The 21676-nt window shown below is 41.6% G+C and overlaps 2 protein-coding genes across 7 annotated transcripts in view; one reads left to right on the top strand and one right to left on the bottom strand.

Annotated features, from left to right (window-relative positions):
* The window catches only part of KCND3 (potassium voltage-gated channel subfamily D member 3), a 128375-nt gene extending 120660 nt beyond the window's left edge, over positions 1 to 7715 (top strand). For all 6 annotated transcript variants that reach the window (XM_063356833.1, XM_063356835.1, XM_063356838.1 and 3 more), the window contains one exon: positions 1387 to 7715. In XM_063356833.1, the coding sequence (XP_063212903.1) occupies positions 1387 to 1591 (205 nt within the window). In that variant the 3' untranslated portion in view covers positions 1592 to 7715. The remainder of the gene's footprint in view (positions 1 to 1386) is intronic.
* On the bottom strand, positions 7368 to 15823 carry DDX20 (DEAD-box helicase 20). The gene is made up of 11 exons (XM_063356831.1): positions 15575 to 15823; positions 15394 to 15488; positions 15001 to 15169; positions 14545 to 14659; positions 14321 to 14463; positions 13798 to 13936; positions 13348 to 13406; positions 12567 to 12649; positions 11775 to 11880; positions 11587 to 11688; positions 7368 to 10901 (listed from the first exon to the last, which is right to left on the bottom strand). The coding sequence occupies exons 1-11, from the start codon at positions 15768 to 15770 to the stop codon at positions 9802 to 9804; spliced, it is 2307 nt and encodes a 768-aa protein (XP_063212901.1). The 5' UTR covers positions 15771 to 15823; the 3' UTR covers positions 7368 to 9801.
* Between the last annotated feature and the right edge of the window lie 5853 nt (positions 15824 to 21676).

Below are 21676 nucleotides of genomic sequence, written 5' to 3'. Positions count from 1 at the left end.
GAGGAATTTCACAATGGTGTCCAGGAGCTCTCACCTAAAAAGCCATTAGTGACACAGGTGAAGAAGTGTCTTGATAGAAAATTTTGAAACTTTCATTTTATATGTAACTTGCTGAAAAAAACCCATTTCTTCACCATATCTTTCTTGCAAATATTAAATTACTTCCGAAGTCTCCCTCGGCCCATTAAGCTTCTTGTGCACCCGGCTGTTTTTGAACTTACTGTTCTTCTTCTCCCTATTCCTATCGGAGGGATCTAGAAACTGAAACGAAGCTGCCTCTAGGGCAGCAAGTGATCACTATTGCCAGGGTGAAGTCAGAAGGGCATTTCAGAGAATGAATTATGAATGAATAAGCACAAAACAAGTCTCTGGCTCTTGCAGTTTCAAGACGACAATAGCTTAAACCAGCACCTAAAACCGTAATTCAGGGGAATGTCAACTATTCTGCCTGTTTCGGTGGGTGCTAAATCAGATGCCAGTGATATTTTAAATGTCAACACTGTCTGTTATTTCACTTGCTTACCAAACTGTGTAAGAATGGAGAGAGAAAAAAAGCTTTTAAGTTGTTTTTCATGTGGAATGCAACTAACTGGGTGTACTGGTTACCACTGGCAGAACCACCCAGTCCCTAAGACTGCCCCACTCTCAGCTTGTGACTGAGGCAACCGGGGAGCAGGAAGGGTTCTGCCGTGTTCTTGGGATGCTTGAGCGATCGAGAAACATCCTCTTGGTGAGTCACTCTGAGATAACAACAGCAATAGCTTTCCAACTGGGAGCTTTACGTTTTAAAAGGACAGGCTTGTGTTTAAAATGAACATGTTGGGCTGGTAATAGCAGACTCCTGTAGCTGTGCAGATGCACAGAAATCAACCTATCATTTTCCCTCTGTAATTAATTATAGGATGCAATTGATGCAGATCTAATAAGAATGCTGCCAGCTGCCAGATCCTTGAAACTACCGCAGAGATGAAAAAATAGAAAAGATCAAGGGACAGTGAATGTGAAAGAGGCATTCTGAAATGCAAGGAAGACAACAGCTCTTTCTTAGAACTACCTGTGCTCTGAAATACACAGTACACAGGACAGTATATTTGGATGTCCTCTTAATTAAACTAGAATTACACAAGAATGAAATGGAAACATAGAATTATTTGCCTTGTGAAAAGCTGTATCCTAACCAGGGGGGATAATGAAAGAGCTTGGTGTAATCTGGGTAGAAAGAAATGATGCCTTGCAGGAACTGGGGGGAACATTTAAATGGAGTCTTCTGAATATTTTGGTGCCCTTAGTTCAGAGGAATAAGATACTGATTAAGAACAACTACCATTCCCATTTCTACTGCCTGGTTTAAAAAAAAAAAAGCCAAACACTAAATTTGTTTTCTAGTCGTTCCAGTCTCAACATGAAATCAGATGATGGGCTGAGACCGAACTGCAAAACTGCCCAGATAACGACAGCCATCATCAGCATCCCCACGCCGCCGGCACTCACGCCAGAAGGCGAGAGTAGGCCTCCGCCCAGCAGCCCCAGCCACTCCACGAACATTTCCACCACCACCACGAGCAACATAGTCAAGGTCTCTGCCTTGTAAGACGTCTCATGCACAGAAGGAGGCTGGAAGACCAGTGCCCCTCTCCCTCCACACCTCCATGTTCCTTTCTTGCTGCAAATTGTGCCTGGATGGACCAACCTGACATTTTGTCACCGAATTAGCAATGGAGACCTAACGAGGCAGCTTTCTTCAGACTGGCGTTCACGCTGTGGACTGAGGAAGGATGAGGAGATGGAGGAAGAGGCTGGTTAAGGGAAAAACCTGCTTGGGGAGCACATTGTGCCATGGTACAGGGCAAAAGTCACCTGCGGAGGCTGGAGGGAAAGAATCATCATGGCAACAAGAGAGTCAATAAAGAAAATGGAAATATAACACTGTGTATCGCAGCACCTTTTTAAAGGTTTTTAATGGATAATATTTATTCATGAGGAAATGACTGAAAAGGTGAAAAACAATGGATTTTGTGAATTTTTTTTCTTCATGGAGCAGAACCTTTAAACCAACCAAAATTTCACATTTTTTTTTCTTTTATAGGAAAAGATTTAGACAAAGAAGCCACCTGTCACAGAAACCTATTTCCATTCCTCTGTGTGTGTGCGTGCGGGTGTGCAGCAGAACCCCATCAGAGCAACACTGCGTTACAAAGAGCAGAGCATGCTTCCATGATTGGGCGCACAGTAGGAAAATACAAGCATGTGTCAGCACATACATGTGCACACGCACACACACACACACCTGTGTCACCCTGGATGGCATTCTTTATTTAGACAATTTTGTATCCGCCTTTTAAGTCAATACAGTGCAATTGCAAACAGTGTGTTTGTCTGCTAATTATTGTCTGTGAAAACATATTTGTGGAAAAAAAAAAGAGGCTTTAGTAGAGTTTTAGTCCCACATGGGTATCTGCTTTCTATTTTTGTTATCACTTACTTGTAAGAGTGTGACTAGACTACCAGTTCTGTATTTTTAAAAAGGAAAAAAAAAAAAGGTAGGATTCTTTTTTTAATACTGTACACACAAATGGCAAAGAATGAGAAAGCACTGAACTCAACTGCATCAAGCGTTCCTAAGTCTAACAGAGGTTTCTTGTAACGTATGCCCATGCTTTTTTATTTTTGTTTTCTATATAGAAATTTCTTTGCTAGCACTGGAGATACAGCCCATTGTAAATAGTAGCCAAATAATGTCTGGATCTATACTTGATAATAACCAACCCCAGAGCCAAATATCTTGCATGGACAGAGGGGTGTTTGGCTTTTTCGCAGTCTTAGGGCTCCAGTTGTCTCATCAATGGCTTCTGGGTCGCACCGATTTTGGGGGTAGACTAGGTTAGCAATTTTAGTTCTCCAGTCCCAGCACAGGATCTACAGCATGAATCCACTTGAGAAGGGGGAACAGTACTGGAGTTTGGAAAACATTTGACAAAGTGTGGTACAGAGAGCATTTTCTTTTTGCAGCTCTACACTTAGTTTGGGAAAAGTCATGCTTTTCCCAATTCTAGTCAACCAAAAACTGAAGTAACACTGTGTGGTACTGCCAGGAAGCTAAGAGTTCTGACTAAGCTGTGGTCAGCTCTTTCTGAGATCCTTCTCGGAATGATGTATTTAAGGAAATACATGGTCCTGAAACATAACTGATTTACCCCCTAAGAAGAGTAACTTTTTTCTTCCATTCTGCCTTTCTCAAGTCCCCTTTTCATAACAAGCGTGATCCGTGAAGGGCAGAGTGAGGAACATCACCCACCTTTTCACTTGTCATACACAGCTTGGCTAATTATTTTGGTCATGCACAAACACCCCTTCAAGGCCCTATACCCAGCCACGAACGGCAGTGCACCTAGCCCGCAACAGCTTGTAGAAAATAAGGAAACATTTCAATGTCCTGTTTCTGAACAGCGATTTTACCAACGTTAGAGTTAAAAGAGCATGTTTGAGGCTGATTCCACAAAGGGATGACTTTTTTTTAACATCTGTCATAATCTATCCTGATGTAATATTTATATACACATATACACGCATACACATATAAATAAATACAGACATATACATGTATAGATAGATAAATAGACCTACATGCTAACTTAAACGTATGAGCTAGCAATCCGCTTTGTTAGCGCTCCTAACCCATTAGTCTATAGAGTGGACTCAGACGGCTGACGCATTAACTCAATACCCTCCTTAGAAACCTACAACATTCTAGGAATATTAGGGCTATGGCTAAGCCTTCAGTAGCTGCACCAGCTTATAGTCATTTATTCCAGTGCTATAATATGTTACCCTAAACTATGTTTAGTCCTGTTTTAAATGATTAAAACGCTCTGCCTTTGCTGCTTCCTGTAGGAGGTTATACTGCAGTTAATCTTACCATTATTGAGTTTTTCTTGATGTTTTAATTTAATCTTTCCTTTGCTTTAATTTCATTATTTGTCATCATCTGCTCCCCATCTGAACACCCTCACCCTTGTAGATCAGAGGCCTTGCACCACTTACCACCTTGCACCCTCCTTTACCCTGGCACAGAATGAGGGTTAAGTGCTACCGTGCGGACAGGGTACAGTGTTCCTTCCAATGCGCAGGAGTAAACGATTACAAAGAGTCAGGGACTCCACATGGATTCTTGGTGCTGCCGTTGTTATTCCTGATTTACTGTGGAGTGGTAAACAAGCCACTTCATCTCTCTGCACCCATTTCTTTATCTGTAAATAGCAATCGTGGCAGCCCTTCTCTAAAGCACTATTGGTGCATTTAATTGCTATCAATCAAAATGCTTTTTGAAAAAAAAAAAAATTAACATTTTTAAGAATAAAAAAAAAGTAAGAAGGAAAGCCAGTCCTTGGGGTTTCCGGCTGGCTGCTGGGGCTCAGATTGTCAAGACAGCCATGGCCTTTGTTCTCTTCCACAGAAGAGGAATCACTGTTATCCTTGCTCAAAAATACGAGACTTGCTTCTTCTACCATTAGCTTAGCAGGTGCTGCCCCATGCCGTCAGTACATCAGCTCAGACTTTCAGACGATAAAGACAGACAAAACTGAGGAAGTCTGAGCCTAGAGGAACAGGGCTAAAAATATTTTTAATGGAGGCATTAGCTCCCTTTATACACTGATTTGAAATAGACTGAGTAATGCTTCCGAAAGCACTTGAAAATATGCTTGTACAAAACCTCCCCGGATTGCCCAACACAGCTACATCCTCCTTATGAGTGCACAGTGCAATCAAACAGCAAAGACAAGAATCTCCCACCATCATATCCGTGGTTGATAGGGCACAACACAGCATCCTTCAAATGAAACACGGGGCAGAAGGGAAAGCATTTGCACAGAAAAGCACGGGAACTGCACTACAGCCACTTATTCCTACAATAAAGGGAGGCAATTAGCTTTACTAAACTGCAAGGCTCTTTATAATCTTTAAATAGCAACTTATAAAGCATTGCTGAGATAAGGCCAAGTACTCCTGAAAATTTCTGGGCTTTAACTGAAGGATTTGGACCGGCCCCCAGTACCGCCCTGTCTTACCAGCATCCCTCTCCAGTTCCCCAGGGCCACACACATCCATCCATACGGATACAAAAACCAGCACGTACCCCTGCAATCCTGGTCATTCCTGATGCACATGGAAGGGGCCTTCCTCAGGTGGGGGCTACCTCCGGGAGGAGAAGCATCCAGAAACATAGGTAGGTTCTAGTCCTGACACCTTTCTGAAAGGCAGGTGGTACAAAACAGCCTGATTAGCAAAACTGCTCAACAAAACGTCAATAGCATGTGGGCAGTTCATCTGAAAAGCTTTCCCCTTTCCCCTAATTCCTTACAACTTTTTATAGTTTTAGAATAGTTCATTAAAAAAAGATGTAAACAGATTGTTTGTACAAAAAGCAAGTGGAAGGGGATTATTTTTTCAGCCTTTCATAAAGCAATATTAAAAATATCAAAGGAGCAACACCATTTTCCGAGCATTTTGTTTCCTTTACAAAGTCTTTTCTGAGGGAAAAATATTTTCACAGATTTTCAGCATATTCTGTTAATAGATTTGCTCTCTTCTCACCTGGCATTGGGCTGCTAACAGAAGGAATCGCACACAATTGGCAAAGACTGATGAGAAATACCTTTCACATCTAGGCTTTGACTTCTATCTACTCTTTTTAAAATCCACCTTTTACTTTCCTTTTCCTTAAAATCTTAAGGGCACCCATAAAGAAGAGGCCACAGATAACACATCCTAGTACATAAAAATTAAGGAATTAAAAAATGTAATCCATCCTCTGCTAGCACAAGATCCTTCACTGCACTATATTGCATTGCTTTCTCTAGATTAAAGTTCTCCAAGGAAAGGACTCCCACCGCTTCCCTGGAGAGCTTATTCCAGACTAATAGTTCTCAACGTCAAGGATTTTTCCCCTGCTGTTCAGCCATAATTCTTTCCTTATTTTTTCCTCTCTTGCTGCCATTATACTCCTTCGCACCATGTTAAATTATTCTCCTTTCCACATTTTAAGTTAGCTGCCTTCAAGCGCAAGAGAAATATAAAACTTTCTACAGCAAATTCTTATCCCAGGGACCACTTTTGTCTGTCAAATAATTACCATTGTTAAAAGTGAACTGAGGAAAAATCAAACTAAGTAACACACACGGCTTTAGTGTTGAATAAAGTTAACAGGCAATTCAAAATACATCCTTCATTACAGTTGGCTAGAAATACTAAATTGAGTCAATGCTACTTGTTTAACTTGAAAGTTGATAATGTATTTCTACTGCAAACAAGCATCTGTCATTCTAGTTTAGACAGCTTAAGGTGTGCACATGAAAATCAGATTAATACCAGCTAAAGAAAGCATTCTTCAAGTATTTTGCTTTTTTAAGTAAAGAGGTTATAAACGTGTTGTATCTTACATGTATTATAAAGCAAATTCAGTAAATTAAAAACCACATTTAGTTTATGGGTTGCAACATCCTTTGGATCCTGTAATATTTTTTCTATGTCAGACTATGGCAGAGTTACAAAGTCAGCATTCATGGATGGCTTGCGAACACCAGCAGCTTTCAACTGAAGACTTTATTCTGCTTTTAAAGTTCGATGAATAATATACCTTTTCCACATAATTTACCAATCAAATATATTCTGATTTAAAAAAAAAAAAGTCATTTCTTCTTCTCCAACACTTTAAGCAACTGCACTAGGTATATGATTTCAGAGCTCAAGTTTTTAGGTTTCACATTTAACTATGCCATAAACATTCTTCATAATGGTTTTATCTTTCTAAAACTTTAAGAGCAGACAGAAGGTAGCGTGCACACTAGTTAGAGCTAGGAGACTCAGCATCAGGAACCTATGTTCTACTCCTGATTGTCTTGATGAATCACTAAGTGACCTCGAAGAAGTCATTTCACCTCTCTTTGCCAATTATACAAGCTGTGTAGGATTTAATACCTCCTCTTTCAACAACTGAAGCTCAATTCATGAACAGCTACAAAAGACCGTAGAGAACTCTTGAGAAAGCATACGAGAGTACTGCTACTTACACTCAGAATGCAAAAACTGTGCCAGAAAAACTTCAGGTGGAACCGTCAAAAAGACCAGGTGACAAAGAGCTTGTGAAAATTCCTTCCTGAGTTTTGTTCTCAGTCAATAATCTGTTACTTTGTGTGTATACGTGTGCACGTGTTTCCTTTCATTTTGATTTAAACTAGTGCTAGTCACAGAAGTCACACAGCTGTCTGGGTGAGAAGTTAACAACCACACTGAATGCTCTTCTCCGTTCTGTTGCAACTATGACTGGGAGCTCCCGCTGGCTCCTCGGACCAATGAAGCATCTTACAAAATGCGTGTGATGGTATATTTTTGATAAATCAGTAAGGCATTCCAATGCAATGGTGTTTTCTTTAGAAGTTTTATGTTATAAGAAGCTCTCGACCTTATTATTTTCTATTTTCGTACTATAAATGGGCTTTGCTTACAAACATCAGAGGACAGATACAAAATGTACTGTATACAACTGCAGGTAGCTTCATTTGAGAACAACTTTCTAGAAGAACCAAGTTTCCTGTTGTCTTCTTTTGGAATTGTAGTGCATATGTTGAAACTTGTATATCATTTACAGTATTGAGTCTTGTGCCACTGCTGTACCTGATGTATCCAATCTGGATTAAACAGAGTATGTGCCACAAATACCAAGATGATGCTGTAGATTTCTTCTAAAAAAAGTCTGGGAGGTTCTTTTGGAGAACTTTGGGTGTTGGCTTAAGCCACTCGATTTGCATTTCAATACTAATAACTCTTACTTAAGCAACCACTAATGAGAACAGCAAGATGACAGATGTTACAGGAGAGCAATAATGCAGATATCCAAGTGCATCTCTTACAGTATTCTCCTTTTGAACATTAAGAGTTGCAACAAAATTCATCTTGGAAACAAAATCGTATCATCGTGGCCTTTTCAAACTATGCAGACAAAATCTAGGAGAGACCCCTCCCTGGAGGAATTTGCTGTGACACAAAGGGAGTAAGGCAGGAAAAAAGTACAGGAAGAAAAATACTTCTCCTAAAAAGATATTTATTATATTTAAAGAGCACATCTTATGCCTTTCTTTAAAAGCGCAATCTCATCTCGGCAATTCCATTTAGGCCGAAGTCTTGTATTCTGTACTGCAGATAGGGTCAGCTTGTCTCAACCACCAAACAAGTAAAGCGGAGCTCATATTAACCATATCCGAAAGTGTCACTTGGAGGCATGATTTAAAATTTTCAAAATTCTTTAAGCAGAAATTAAAATTACTTATGCGGCGACCTCTGACACCCACCGAGTTAGAGCTGACGAGAAGCGCCCACAGACCCTTTCTCTCTTGCAGTAAAGGCTGACACCCACTAGAGGCCACCATTGCCCCAGCTGCAGGAAAACCCCAAACCCACCCAGCGCAGGACACTGTCCTGGCTCGCTAAATTTCTGTGCCGCTCATGAGCTAAACCAATCTTACAGTTCTTCTGCACAGTGAAGAGAGTCTGAATTGCACGGTATAAAGTTTAGGCCAACCACTCCACAGAAAGGTCGTAAGTGCTGCCAGGGCCACCACAGGATTTGCACAGGGAAATTTGCAAGAACATTAGAACGCTCAAACAGCAAGCGACAATGTAAGCAAAGTGAAAACGTACCATATTTCTCAAAATGAATTTGAAAGTTGCTGAAGGTGAGCAATCAAGCATCCCTGAAGACATCCATTTCACCAAATTAAAGCAGCAGCTCTCCTTCAAACTACGGTTCACAGTAGGTAGGAAGCAGTGCTTTTACTAAGGGAAATCCAGCCTTGCTCTGCTCAAAACACAAGACTATATTTGCTCTGTTGAACTTTGAGAAATCAAAGAAACTAGCTGACGAAATCTGCCTCTAGGATCCCAAACATATTAAAGCCAGAGGATGAAGTTTCAAAATGAGCGCAGAGCCAACCCAGGGTTGACACCCTAAGCCAGCCAATACTCTCCTCTTCTCCTTCTTCAGGACAGCTACATACAAAGCAGTGCAACCCAAACAGGAAATACCAATTAGTTTTAGTACTAATAGCTAATTTCACTTCTAATTAAAGCTTTCCTGTAAGTGTGGCAAGTCTGATATTGCTGCACCCAGAGGGACAGACCAATTATGATTGCTGCCATTTTCTACATAATTAAACCATCCTCTACTGCACAGCTTGCCATACACCTAGCTGTAGAAGTGTTATTTATACAAAGTTAATTAACAGGATTTAAATTAGCAATACAGGCACGGAGATGCAGGTTTTACTCTACCACTGGTATATAATCAGTGCCTGGTGTTAAACAGAATTACAGAAAACGGAATGATCTCCAACTATAAACAGACTACGCAGTCTTACAGTGAATTCATCTTCAGCCACAAGTCACACAGAAGACAAGTCAAGCAAGTAAAACTGGGGCCAGTTTGTATTTTCTCCTTACTGAGATTTCTCACATGTACATGTCTGCCTTTTACCTTCCTTTGTTTACTTTGCATTATAAATATTGCAACTGAACATCCGGCTGTCTTTCATTTCCTTTTATTAACAACTTGTTGCAACACCATCAACAGAATGCACGTAAAAAACATTTACCTAGACACAGCTCACTTATGAAAAAGACAAGATTTTTCTTCAGTCTTTAACAACGTCCGTTTATGTTTGTCCATGTACTTGCAGACTAGCAGTTTTTGCCACAGATAATGTCCATTCATTGTACCAACCAGCCTGTCGCAACAGCAGTGTCATTACATCAGTCACCACTTTTCAGCAGTTCCTGAAGGTAGACTGAGTTGACGTGATAGGCACTCATCCAGTTGAAGTGACTGTAACTTTTCCTGTAGTGAGCCACTGCAGCATAGTAGTTTTGCCATGCTTGATAGTAAGATTTCCAGTAGTTTTTGTAACTCCATGCCTCATACGGACCACCATCATCCCAAGAGCTGCAGGAGCAGTTGTCTTCAGTTTTTCTCATGGAAGAACTAGGGAATTGATGGTTATGGCTTTTCTTTTGTTTAGCGTTTTGTTTCAGAACTTTGTTTTTCCCTCGATTTTGCTTTGGGACTTGTGATAGCTCCTGAGGTTTGTCTGGTGTAGAACAGAAGTCTGCATGACCCTGACGCACTATGGGAACAGCATTCTTCTCCGGTGTGTCTGAAAGTGCTTCAAAGCATGAGCTGTTTTCCCTACTCTTGGAGGAAGCCCTGGAACTGTAGGAACCATCACTGTCACCAGACACACCATTTACTACCATCTCTGTATTTTGTTCCACCTCTTTCCACTCTACACCACCATTTCTGGGGAGCTCACACTGTTCTCCTGGGCCTGAATAGCTTCTTAAAATTTCAACCTCTCTCTCCAACCCTTCTTTAATGAAATACTCATAGTCTTCAACAAACTCTGAGAAGTTCCAGGGATTGTTCTGTTGTCTTTTGAAAGATGACAAGCATGGAATTCTGGGAAGATTTTTTTTTAAGGCCTCCTCATCTGGAGACTGACTGTTATGTTGCCCATCCATTCTGGAGACAGTTTTGACTTGACTCCTCTGTTCTATGTGGCAACTGGAAGTTTGGGGTTTTCTGCTACCTTTTTCTGTATTTGTAGAATTTGTGCACTTTTTTATCTGCTTTTGCTTTAGAGCCTTTTTTGGCCTTTCTACAGAAGAATTACCACCTGGAAGATTAGAAAGAGGCTGAGGTACCTCTGAAAAAGTATTTTGGACAGGCTGCAGTACTGGTTCCTCTGGTCTAAGACACACAGTGTCAGAATTCACTGAAGCACCTGTATGTACAACAGGTTTGACTTCTACCTCCCCATCTTCAAATTGATCCATCATTCCAGGGGGTATAGGCTCTGCACAAAAGGGAAACAAGCAGGCACTCAATTAAGTGCATCCCTCCCTCTAGAACTCAAACAAGTACCAAAGCTTTGCAAAAATCGCAGAAAAAGACGTTAAGAAACATTAAGTTAGGGCTACAAACTGACCACTTCAATTCTTGAAAAAGCTCAAATAGCCAGAACATTTTCTTCATGGAAGGCATTGAAAAGTTCATCAAGTCAAACAGCATTGCACTACTTGTCACCTATTTTTCATATCTTACTTAACCAAATAAAAAATTAGAACTTATGCAAGAAGGCAAATGCTAGATTTCTAGCAGAACAGCTTCTGCCAAATCAAGGGTAGGCAAGTCTTCTGTTTCAACTATTCCTTTCTTCCCCTACTGTAACTTACAGCCTGAGAAAGGCTTAATAGATTTCTGGAAATCCAAGTAGTTAGGTAGTTACTTAAGCAACAGCTGGATGCAGAGCTCCTCTCCCTATCCATAGGCATGCACTCAGTTCATTTTCTATTGCTTCGCACAACTGTACCAGTTACACAAGTAGTCATTAGCATGGAGTATGAAAAACCTGTACCAAAATTAATGCAACTTCAGCAGAGAAGGTACATGTCAATTCCCTGTAGACTTGTCTGAAGGTTTGAATAAAAAGAAAACAACCAACAAAAAAAGAACAGTTGCATTCATAGGACAGAGCATACCTGGTAGCGGAAGAAGCTGAAGATTACATTTCTGAGCAATTTTCATCATTGTGTTTTCTTCCTCTCCACGGCAGCAGTATGTCACAGATAAGCCTAAAGTTCCTGCGATACACAACAGAAAGTGTCGTTACCTCACCGGAGCCAGGGAAGCTAGTGCAAGCTCAAGAAATCCACACGACTGCTTTTACCAAAGCGCCCAGCTCTGCCAATACGATGCATGTACGTTTCCCAGTCTACAGGTACATCCAGGTTGACAACTAGATTCACTTTTTCAGCATCAATTCCACGAGATGTCTTAAGAAAATGAGAAGGAGAGAAGGGAATAGATAACTGAATATGCTGAACAGATCTTTAAATAAATACAATATATTTGAGAGTAAGTGCTCATATAATAACTTTTAGTTTTTACAATACACCATAAAGCACCTATAATTTTGCAGTCAGTTTACAGTATTACACGTAAAACACGCATACTGCATTGGGACCATGAAAACTAGGGATCATTTCGCTTATGCCTTTGATGTATGACATACAAGCAAGTATATTTTTCCACCCTAGCATCAAAAAATTCAACCCGACAGCATGCAGTAGTCTTTTCATGACAGGACCTCAATCGATCAACTAAAGATCAAAATACAGCAACCATGAAAGAGCTAAATGCCTCAAACATAACCACTGCTCTATTTAAAGTTGTTTAGGACCTTATTATTGTGAGCATACTGTACTAAACAAACAAACTATTCCTTCCCATAGCTTCTACCCAAAATAAACAATTCTACTGCTCTGAAACATCTATAAGCTTCTACAAAGCAACAGATAAATTTGAAACCATGTTTGAACTAGATGAGGAATAGGGGACAATTTCTAAGTTTCCCAGTGAATGTAAATCGCGCACAGAGCTCAAGTCCCATGCTTTATCAGTACATTTATGTTCTATTCAATACATACAGTACTGATGTACGCTATAGAACACAACTCACCAAGTCTGTGGAAATCAGAACTCTACAGTGGAATTGCTTTAATTTAGCCATAGCATCAAGTCGTTGATTTTGATTCATGCTACCTAAAAAGACAAAAATTAGAAACAGATTACATCCTTCAGTTTTCTGCCCCTCAAATTTTGGAAAACTCTGCTTTGTAAAACTGTAGATGAGGCTGAGAGAAACCTCCCCAAACATCAGTTTCAAATGAGTAAACAAGGAACAAACAAGACAAACTTGAAAACAAAGAAATTCATTACAAAAATAATTAATTTGCTTGTATTTTGAGGAGAAATCAATTATGTAGGTACGTAGCCCTCGTGAACAATGCTGACTTTAGACAGATTTTATTTAAACACATGAACCATGGAAAACACTGTTGAAGTAAAAATTCAAAGGAAAGTTTATAATAAATACTAGGTGCCAGCTATCAGCTTTTTATAGAGAAGCGAGAAATAAAAAAAGATTTAAATTCAACATCTGCATTCCAAACAAACACTGCTTTGACCTGCAAATGTAAGGTAGTTTTCTCTTTACAGATAAGCCAATGCACTCACCTGTATATTCATAAAAATGATTCTCAACCAAATTTGAAAACAGGAAAGCTAATCAGTAAAAAGATTAATTAATATTTAAGTCCTAAAGACCTATGAAGATTCAAACGCTATGCTTGGTTATTTAACCAGACGCCATGCAAGCCAAGACTTAAGATTAATTTTCCTATTTTAGGTCACATTTATGCACAACTTCAACAGAACCAGAAAGTTTTGAATGGACTTACCTGAAATGCACTCAGCAGGAAAGCCTCTGCATGTCAGTATTTCAGCTAGATGTTGAGCCCTAACAGAATATACACAATGAAAACTGTAAATAAAACCAGAGACCTAAAAACCCCTATGCATTTATCAACAAGCTATTCTTTACAGCCAAGGATTACATTCCAAAATTGTCACTTTCATCTTTATGTCTAGGACAGTCACCTCACAGATAGAACAGGACAAGAGGATATCAGGTCTCACTGTACTCTAAACAGCGTGTGAGGTACCTTCATGCTAAAGGATTCCTTTATTTTCAGTATTCCATACTGCATTCCTCTGGCTATATTTCAGATCTGAAATTTGCATACTGCTTTGAAGCCTCACTGAAGGTCTACATAAACTAATCCATGACTGGACATTAAAATCACTCCTTTCAAACATGCTTTTTACAGATTTTATTTCAAATTTATTACCTGCTATGCAAATTTGAGAAGACTAAGGCTTGATTAAATGGAATTTTGCTGAACAGCTCCTGTAGGTGCTGGGTTTTTTCCTCAAATGTTTTATGTGGAAGCGGATGGGAATTCACAATCTTGTAATACTGCTTCAGCCCTGAGCATGAAACCAAACATACCATCAGATTAAGGGTTTCCATAAAAACATGCACAATGCTATGCTGCTGTCAACATGTGTCACTGCAGCTAAAACTAAGACTTTAAATTTAAACAAGCACACACATGTGCCAAGTAAGAAGCTACAAGACAGGTTTTTCTTAGAAGACTGAAACATTTTTTGAACAGATAGAAAAACCAGAAAGTTACATTCATTACTGCTGTTTTAAATACATCAACATTTGTAATAAATACTTCATAAACTAATCAACTCACCTGTGGAGGGAAATTACAAAGAATCACAATTTTTAAAGGTACATCGTTTCATTTTAGTATACTCTTTTCAATCCATTAATAACATCACCATAAATGAACTTACACTTACCAATGAGACTTGGATCAGTAGGGTTCAACCTCACAAATGTCGGCTCTCTCATGTACCTGGTCAAAGCATTAGCTAATGACTCAGGATAAGTAGCTGAAACAGCAAGCATCTGTTTATTGACTGGTAGTGAAGAGTAAATCCAACTGTGAGACAAAGAAATGGGAATGACTAAAAAAAATGTATCTAATCTACTGATAAATGCACAAGATAAGTGTTTTTCTTACTTGATTTGTTCCTGGAAGCTGCCTTCTTCTAGAAGCTTGTCTGCTTCATCAAGAATGAAAAGCCGAATACTGGCTGTATTCAAGTAGTCCAACTCTATGAGCTGTTTTATTCGACCTACATATGAACGAAAAAGTAAAAGGAACTTCAAAAATATTAATTGAAAGGTTCTAACAATTAATTTTCTAATTTCTTTAAAAATCAATTTTAAGAAACCTTAAAAAAAGGCATATTTGGAATAATGTCACATATTTTCCAGATGTCACACATTTGGAAAAATGTCACTAAAAATACCTGGTCTAATGTCTCTAGCACTGGCCTTTGAGACTGTCCCCTTTTACTAAAAAAAAAAAAAAAACAAAAAAAACAAACCCAAACCAACCCGAATTTCAAAAGCACCAATTATTGTACTGTGAAGTATCACGCAGTATCTGAAGCACAACGAAGATCGTCCGTACCTGGGGAGCCAACTGCGATGTGGCACTTCTTTAGTCTGATTTTGTCCTGGTTCAAAGGAGTCCCACCAATGAAGACATGGCATTCTAAGCCTTCCATTTTTATTCCAATAGTTGTGATGACAGCATGAATCTGCACAGCAATCTCTCGTGTAGGAGCCAGGATCAAAATCTGTAAGGGCCAAGGATTAAATCCGAAAGCTGCAGAAGGTTCTGAAGATTAAAGCTTAACATCGAGTAGGGATGACTTCAAATACTATGTCTCACAGGCGACAATGCCGTTTTCCCAAGAAGAAGAGAGACACTCTCTCACAAAGCAAAATGCCCCCGCCTCCCCCCCGCTCCCCGCATACCGGTGAGGGCGGGCCGGGCCAGCAGCAGCATGCCAGGGCTCACCTGCGTGGCGGGGCTCTCCAGCAGCACCGCGTCCAGGGCGATGGTGGAGAACACGCAGGTTTTGCCAGTGCCCGACTTGGCCTGCACGATGAGATCTGGAAAAAGCCGCCAAAGAGGTCACCGGAGGCCCCAGGCTGCCCCCGGCCCCGCGCCCGGCCCCTCGCCCGGCCCGCCCACTCACCCAGGCCGCAGCGCCCCAGCGGGATGGCCTTCAGCTGGACCGGCGACGGCCTGTGGAACCCAGCCGCCTCCAGCCCCGCCAGCACCGGCGCCGACAGCAGCAGCGACCCGAAGTCGGAGGGGCCGCCGGGCACCAACACGTCGCGCGTGCGGAACCGTCCCTCAGCAGCCGCCGGCGCCTCCGCGGGCACCGCCATCTTGGGGGCAGGAAGCGGCAGCGCGCGGCGCCTCGCGAGACGCGCCTTTAGCCTGCGCCGCGCACGCGCACTGGGAGAACCGCCCCCACCCCAGCGCGCCGTGCCGCCAGAGGGCGCCGCGGCCGCCGATTGGCTGGCGAGGGCGGGAGGGCTCGCCGATTGGCTGGCGGGGGCGGGAGGGCTCGCCGATTGGCTGGCGGGGGCGGCCGGGGCCGCCGATTGGCTGGCGGGGCCGCGCGGCGCCGCCCGTCAGTGCGGTCCGTGAGGGGCAGGGCCAGCTTCCGCGGGCGCTTGTGTTTTTCTACCCCGGGTCATTTGTTTTATGAAGCGCGCTAAAGCTTAAACTGAGTAACGTCACAGAGGACAAAACCTCTGTGTTATGTGGGTGGAAGTAAACCGGTGAGAGCCGGAGGCCTCGCCACAAAGCGCACAGAAACAAGAGTTAAAAGCCAGGGTACAACGAAAAATTAATAGCATAGCACTCGCTTCAGCAAAGGCCAAATGTGTTAATCTGTTGTACGCGCGTTACTCACTACCCTCTGGTGACCGCTTACTTTAAATCGCGTGTGGGTTTATGCGTATCAGCATTTATTGTTCAGAGGCTCTGGGCGTCCGTTCATTGCAATGGGATTTGAAAACGCAACAGTGGCTTCTGCTGTAGGAGCACAGACAGTGGGTCGTTCTCCTCGCATTGCCAGGCAGCCCAGGTGAATTTTAATGGCTTTGGTGTACCACAGTCTTTGTCACGCCTTTGAAATTCCTCATGTTTGTCTTCCTAACGGGAGAGAAATTGTCTGGCAAACTATTCACTTGTTATTTTTTAGTATTATGATATTTTCATGTGAATATCAAGAGTACCAGCCCAGAGCGGCGCCCCGCAGGACAAAGAAGAATTCCAGCTTGGAGAACTTGCGTCTGCCCGGTCGGGACAGACCAGATGGTGGGGGCGAGAGCTGTGCCCCGCAGCAGCGGTAACAGGATCACTAACTACAAGCATTCTGTTAGTTCCAATTATTTTTTAATTTTTAAGTGGATGTTCCCGTTGGTCCTCAAGGGGAAACGAGTCTCCAGCATGAGATAATTATCTCTGGATAAATCTGGGAAAGGAGACAGACAAAGACACCTGAACATCACAAACCTTTGATTAAATGCAGCCTCTCGTAACCCTTTTAAATTGATGTGATTTAAACTGACAAGGAAGAGCAGTCAGAAGTGACTGTTCCCATGGGGGAAGGGCAGAGAAGAGGTGACAAAACAGCCCCAAACAGCCATCGCAATGAGCTGCTCCCCCGCTCCGTTTCCCTCACCTATTCCTCCTCTCCCCTCAGGCTGCACGCAGGGCGCAATGCAACCAAGGTGATTTGGGGACAGACATTGTTCTCCGCGGTGCATTTTTAATGAGACGTTCAGACACATCACGTTCATTCAGAAAGATGCTGCTGTTTGTAGGTATTTATTTAATTTTCCATCTGGAGGAAAACTGGTGGAGGGACGGATCCGAACACCTCAGTGTCTGTATGCTGAGAAACCCTTCAACTGGCAGATTTATTGTCCCTCTCCCTTTGGTTTTGGCCCGTACTGGTGGGGCTGTGTCACATTTAGATCAAGCTCCTGCAGCTGAACTGGTTGATCTAATGAAAGGTTTGTTTCTCCCTTAACCCTTATTCCCGTAGGAGATCTTATCTGCTACTGCTACTAACTTTGTTTTAAGCTCTCTGTGTGTTGCGTGCTCTGCCATGAGTCAGTGTATAAATAGCAATCCTCCACCTTCAGGCCTCGTTTTACCTCAGCGACTCTCAAATACTGAATTCACATTGTCGATGTTCACATGTCAGCCCAGCCAAGAAGAATCTGCAGTTTTGCCCTGACATCGCTTTGCTTTCGCTTGCAGTAAAATCCAAAGGAAGTATTCCCGCTCAAAGCAGCCTCTGGAAACCTGAACAGTTAATCTGAATACTCTGCAGGCAGAATAAGTCCTGGGAAAGGAGTTAGGTTAGTAAAACAAGTAGATAAGACCTCTTTCTGAGCTGTAATATTTAAAAAATAACTGGTTCGTATGAAAGGATATAAATTATCCAGCCTGGGGTCATAAACAAACCTCTAGGTTTTGGGACTTATAAGAAAACTCTTGCTAGGGAAAACTCTTCCTCCTGTATCTACTGAGTGCACGTTTTATTCTGCTAAAAGAGGGCTCACCATGTTTTTGTCCCTGTTACAAAGCACACATTACATATTTGATTTTAATTCCATCCAAGATTCAAATTCTCGTTGTAAGTCTTCAAAAGACTGGGATAAACTGCTCACGGAGAATTTGTATCAGCTGCCAGAACTGTCAGGTTGGTATACCTTTTAAGAATACATTTATTACAGATTTGAACATTGCTGCTGTAAACAAGCACCTGCCTTGTCTTATTCCTTTAGCTTCAACGGATTTGTCTTTCATATCTGCCAAAACATGGAATTATTCAGAACAAATCTTGGTTTACATAATATATATAAAATATTTTTAAAGTGAGATAATCTCATCCTCCTCTCCCAGATGTGTTCAGATTAAGCAGGGAACTTTCTCCGTTCTCTGCAGCACGTGTGACTCACTCTTCGGAGTGTGGTATGTATTTGTGTTTACACTCCCATGGAAACTGTATTTGTTCTCTGTACAGTAAAGCACATTACAGTGAAAGGGCCATTGATATTAGCATAGACAGCGACTTCATATTCACCACCAAAAATTGACTCCAAGCACTCTGCGCGTTCGTTTTCCCTTTGAAAAAAAAAAAAAGCTGGATTGCAATTTACAAGTAGCAAGTCTTTGGGGCAGCAGGATCTTCTTTGTTGCTTTAGTAATTGGCAAAGTCTTACATTTTTTTCCAGTGAGCCTGGTGCATGGAGTTGTTATAAATAATGATGATGGGGTCTCACAGTGCCCTCGTGTCAATGCCCTTCTGCTGAATGGATTTGGTTCCTTGTCAGGCATGTCCTTCAGAAGGATCCAGAAGAACTCCACAAATTTCAGATGAAATCTAAAGGATACAGGGGGGGTCACTGCAGATGCACGTACAGAGGCAGCTACAGATAAAAGAAAGCAGACATCAGGCTATCGGTTCAGCTATTTCAAGTATACCAGTGGGAAGTGCCAGTAGTTCGCTTCTGTCTTTTTCCTCCAGATAAATAAATATCAGCCCATTTTAATCTTAGATACACTTTTACACCAAGGTATGCTAAACGGTTTTTCAGCTCCTATGAACAGGATCTAGGTCACCAAAATGCAGCCAGCCGAGATGTAATCCAATAGTTCCTAAACACAAGACAGCACAGTGAATGCAGAAGGATTTCCCTGCCCTGGTACTTATTCCTGGCACTCCAGTGCAAGCAGAGGAATGTCAGGAGCTGGAATTCAGCTGGAGCAGGGTTAAAAGTTTTACTTTTGGGATGGGGGCATAGTGAGGTGGGGGCATGTCAGTAACTTTCAAGGCCGTAAGCTCAGAGACTGCATAGAATAAATTAGGCTTAATGGAAGAAATGGTCAGATTTTCAGGGGTAATTTATATCTTTATGCACAAATATAAAATGAGAATTACAGTTTTGACATTATATTCTTACCTATTTTGGCTGGATGTTTATGGCTCAGAGGGTTTAAACAAAGATGGATGCAATTCAGGTCATGCTGCAGCTCAAGTGGGAAGAAATTCTGAAAGGTTTGCCCTCAGTATGCAAGAAAGTAAAAATGAAAGAAAATTCAGCGATAACCACGCTTGTTAGTTCAGCAAAGGACAGTCACGTGAAAGCCCTGAGAAACCAGATCAATGAACTGAAAGACAACAAATGAGATAAGCCTTCAGCTGTGAAGGGATGGATGTTTTCTCAAATGGGAAGGAACGAGGCAGTTCCTGTAAGAGGAATATGCCACTCTGAAGGCGTATTCTATTTTTTGCCCAAGGATTTCAGTTTTTAATTTTATCCTGAAATAAGCCATGTAGCTTTCCGCTTGAGGGTGTTTTATCCTCAGCTCTGTATTTTCTTGGAGACCTGATTTTCCACTGCACTGCACCATCTGCTCATGGTTTACACCACGGCAGAGTGGATGGAGTGCAGGGCCTGGCATGGAGTGTCGATGCTGCTTTGAACCAGCGTCTACACGGAAAAGAAAAGTGTTGCTTAGAAGGGAAATCCTAGTGAGAAAATATTTCAGATTTTTCTCTTCGTCTGCAAGTTCCCAGGAGTTTGGAGCACATGAATATTCTGGTCTTTTCTTTATTCTGTGCTCATAAACTCCTTTACCAGCCTCATGGGACGTGAGGAGCCTCGGAGGCTGAAAAATGGATCAAAAAGATGACCTTAAACAGAAGCCAAACAGAGGATAAAAACTCTTCCCTGTTCGTCTGCCAGCAGATCACACAGTTCAGTGTCTTGCAAGTGCTACAGGAGCTTTCTGGAACACAGCCTCTGCCAATTGCCACGTACATGTGCAGTTGGCCTCCTGAATGCTAGACGTGCTGGAAAACGGAATATTGTTTAACTTACATGTGATGCTTCAACCATCCATGTGTATCTTTTGTATCTCTCTTGTATTGGAATATTCAAAGTCCTGTGAAAAGCATCAGTTAAAACAAATTCAGGAATGCTATGATTTAAAAAAAATTACAGTATTGTAAAGAAAATGTTGGAGAGAGCATCCTGTGCCTGGCGTAATCCCTGGTCTGATTTCATGCAGTTCTCCAAGATGCCAAAGCCGTAGTGCTCATCAGCAGTCTGCTTGTCTAGACACGGTAACCCCGGGAGAACAGAAGTCATTCCCGCTTGATGCCTGCTCAGTCTATTCCCTACCAAATGTAAAAGAATACCTAAAAATACTGTTGTTCAAAGCTGGCTTGGATAAATTAAGCTCATGGTCAGTTTTCAGCTCAAACCAGCTGAACCTAGGTCCATGTACTACAGATCTGAAGAGAAAATGCCATCATGTTTTAGCTTTGGTGCCATGCCACAAGGAGGAAGTGATGTCCGCATATTACTACTTTACAGAACTGAACTAATATAATAAATTATGAAAACATGGTACCAGTAGCAGAAAAGAAATAGAGGCCTTGAGCCACCCAAGCAACACAGAAACCTGGACTCGGAGACTGGGGCTCTTCTTGAACACGATCCTTGCCTGGGGCACAGAAAGAGGAAAGGGAAGTTGGGTCATTCCCTGTGCTATTAATAATTGGCGGAGGCAGGCGGTTCAGCTTGTAGTCTCCGCATGGTGCCATCTATTTGATTTTTTACCACTGACTGGCTGTTCAAACCTGCCATATGACACTTGATATGCTTGGGTAGGCTGGGGACAGACATACCCCAACCCTGGGCCACAGGGAACAACCAGCTGGCCAGCAAATCCAGCCAGATTTCAAGAAAAAAATTATAACTGGGCTAGTTGGCTTAGACTTTAAGAAAGACCGCAGACTGGCAGGTATCCCACTCACAGCATAGCACACCCCATTGGAAGTGATTAACTTTTTGATAAGGTCATTTCTGTAATACATTAATATGTTTACTGCCCCTTGTTCTACAGATCCTTGAAGAAAGATGCAATTTTCATGCTTCCTTAATAGATAGGAAATGGAAACCTTGAAATGAGTGGAGAGACAGGAAATTTGGACCAATAATAAAAGAGATGCTGGAAGGATCTATAAACGCTAACTCTAGAGCGTTTCCCAAACATACATGAAAGGGCAGATAGCAAATTTCTTCTTTAAATTGGATTTCGACACAAAGGTCACCTTTCAAAAACACCAAGGCTGATTTCTACAAACAAACAAAATCCTACTACTAACTATAAAAAATGTTTTCCTTCAAAAAATAGACTTGGAAAGGCAGAGATTTTAGCCAGTCTTTGTCAATACTCAAATTTACAGGAAAAAGCAAGT

The sequence above is a fragment of the Chroicocephalus ridibundus genome, chromosome 20 (assembly GCF_963924245.1).
Source record: "Chroicocephalus ridibundus chromosome 20, bChrRid1.1, whole genome shotgun sequence".
NCBI lineage: Eukaryota > Metazoa > Chordata > Aves > Charadriiformes > Laridae > Chroicocephalus > Chroicocephalus ridibundus.
This window is presented reverse-complemented; position numbering and strand designations above follow the sequence as displayed.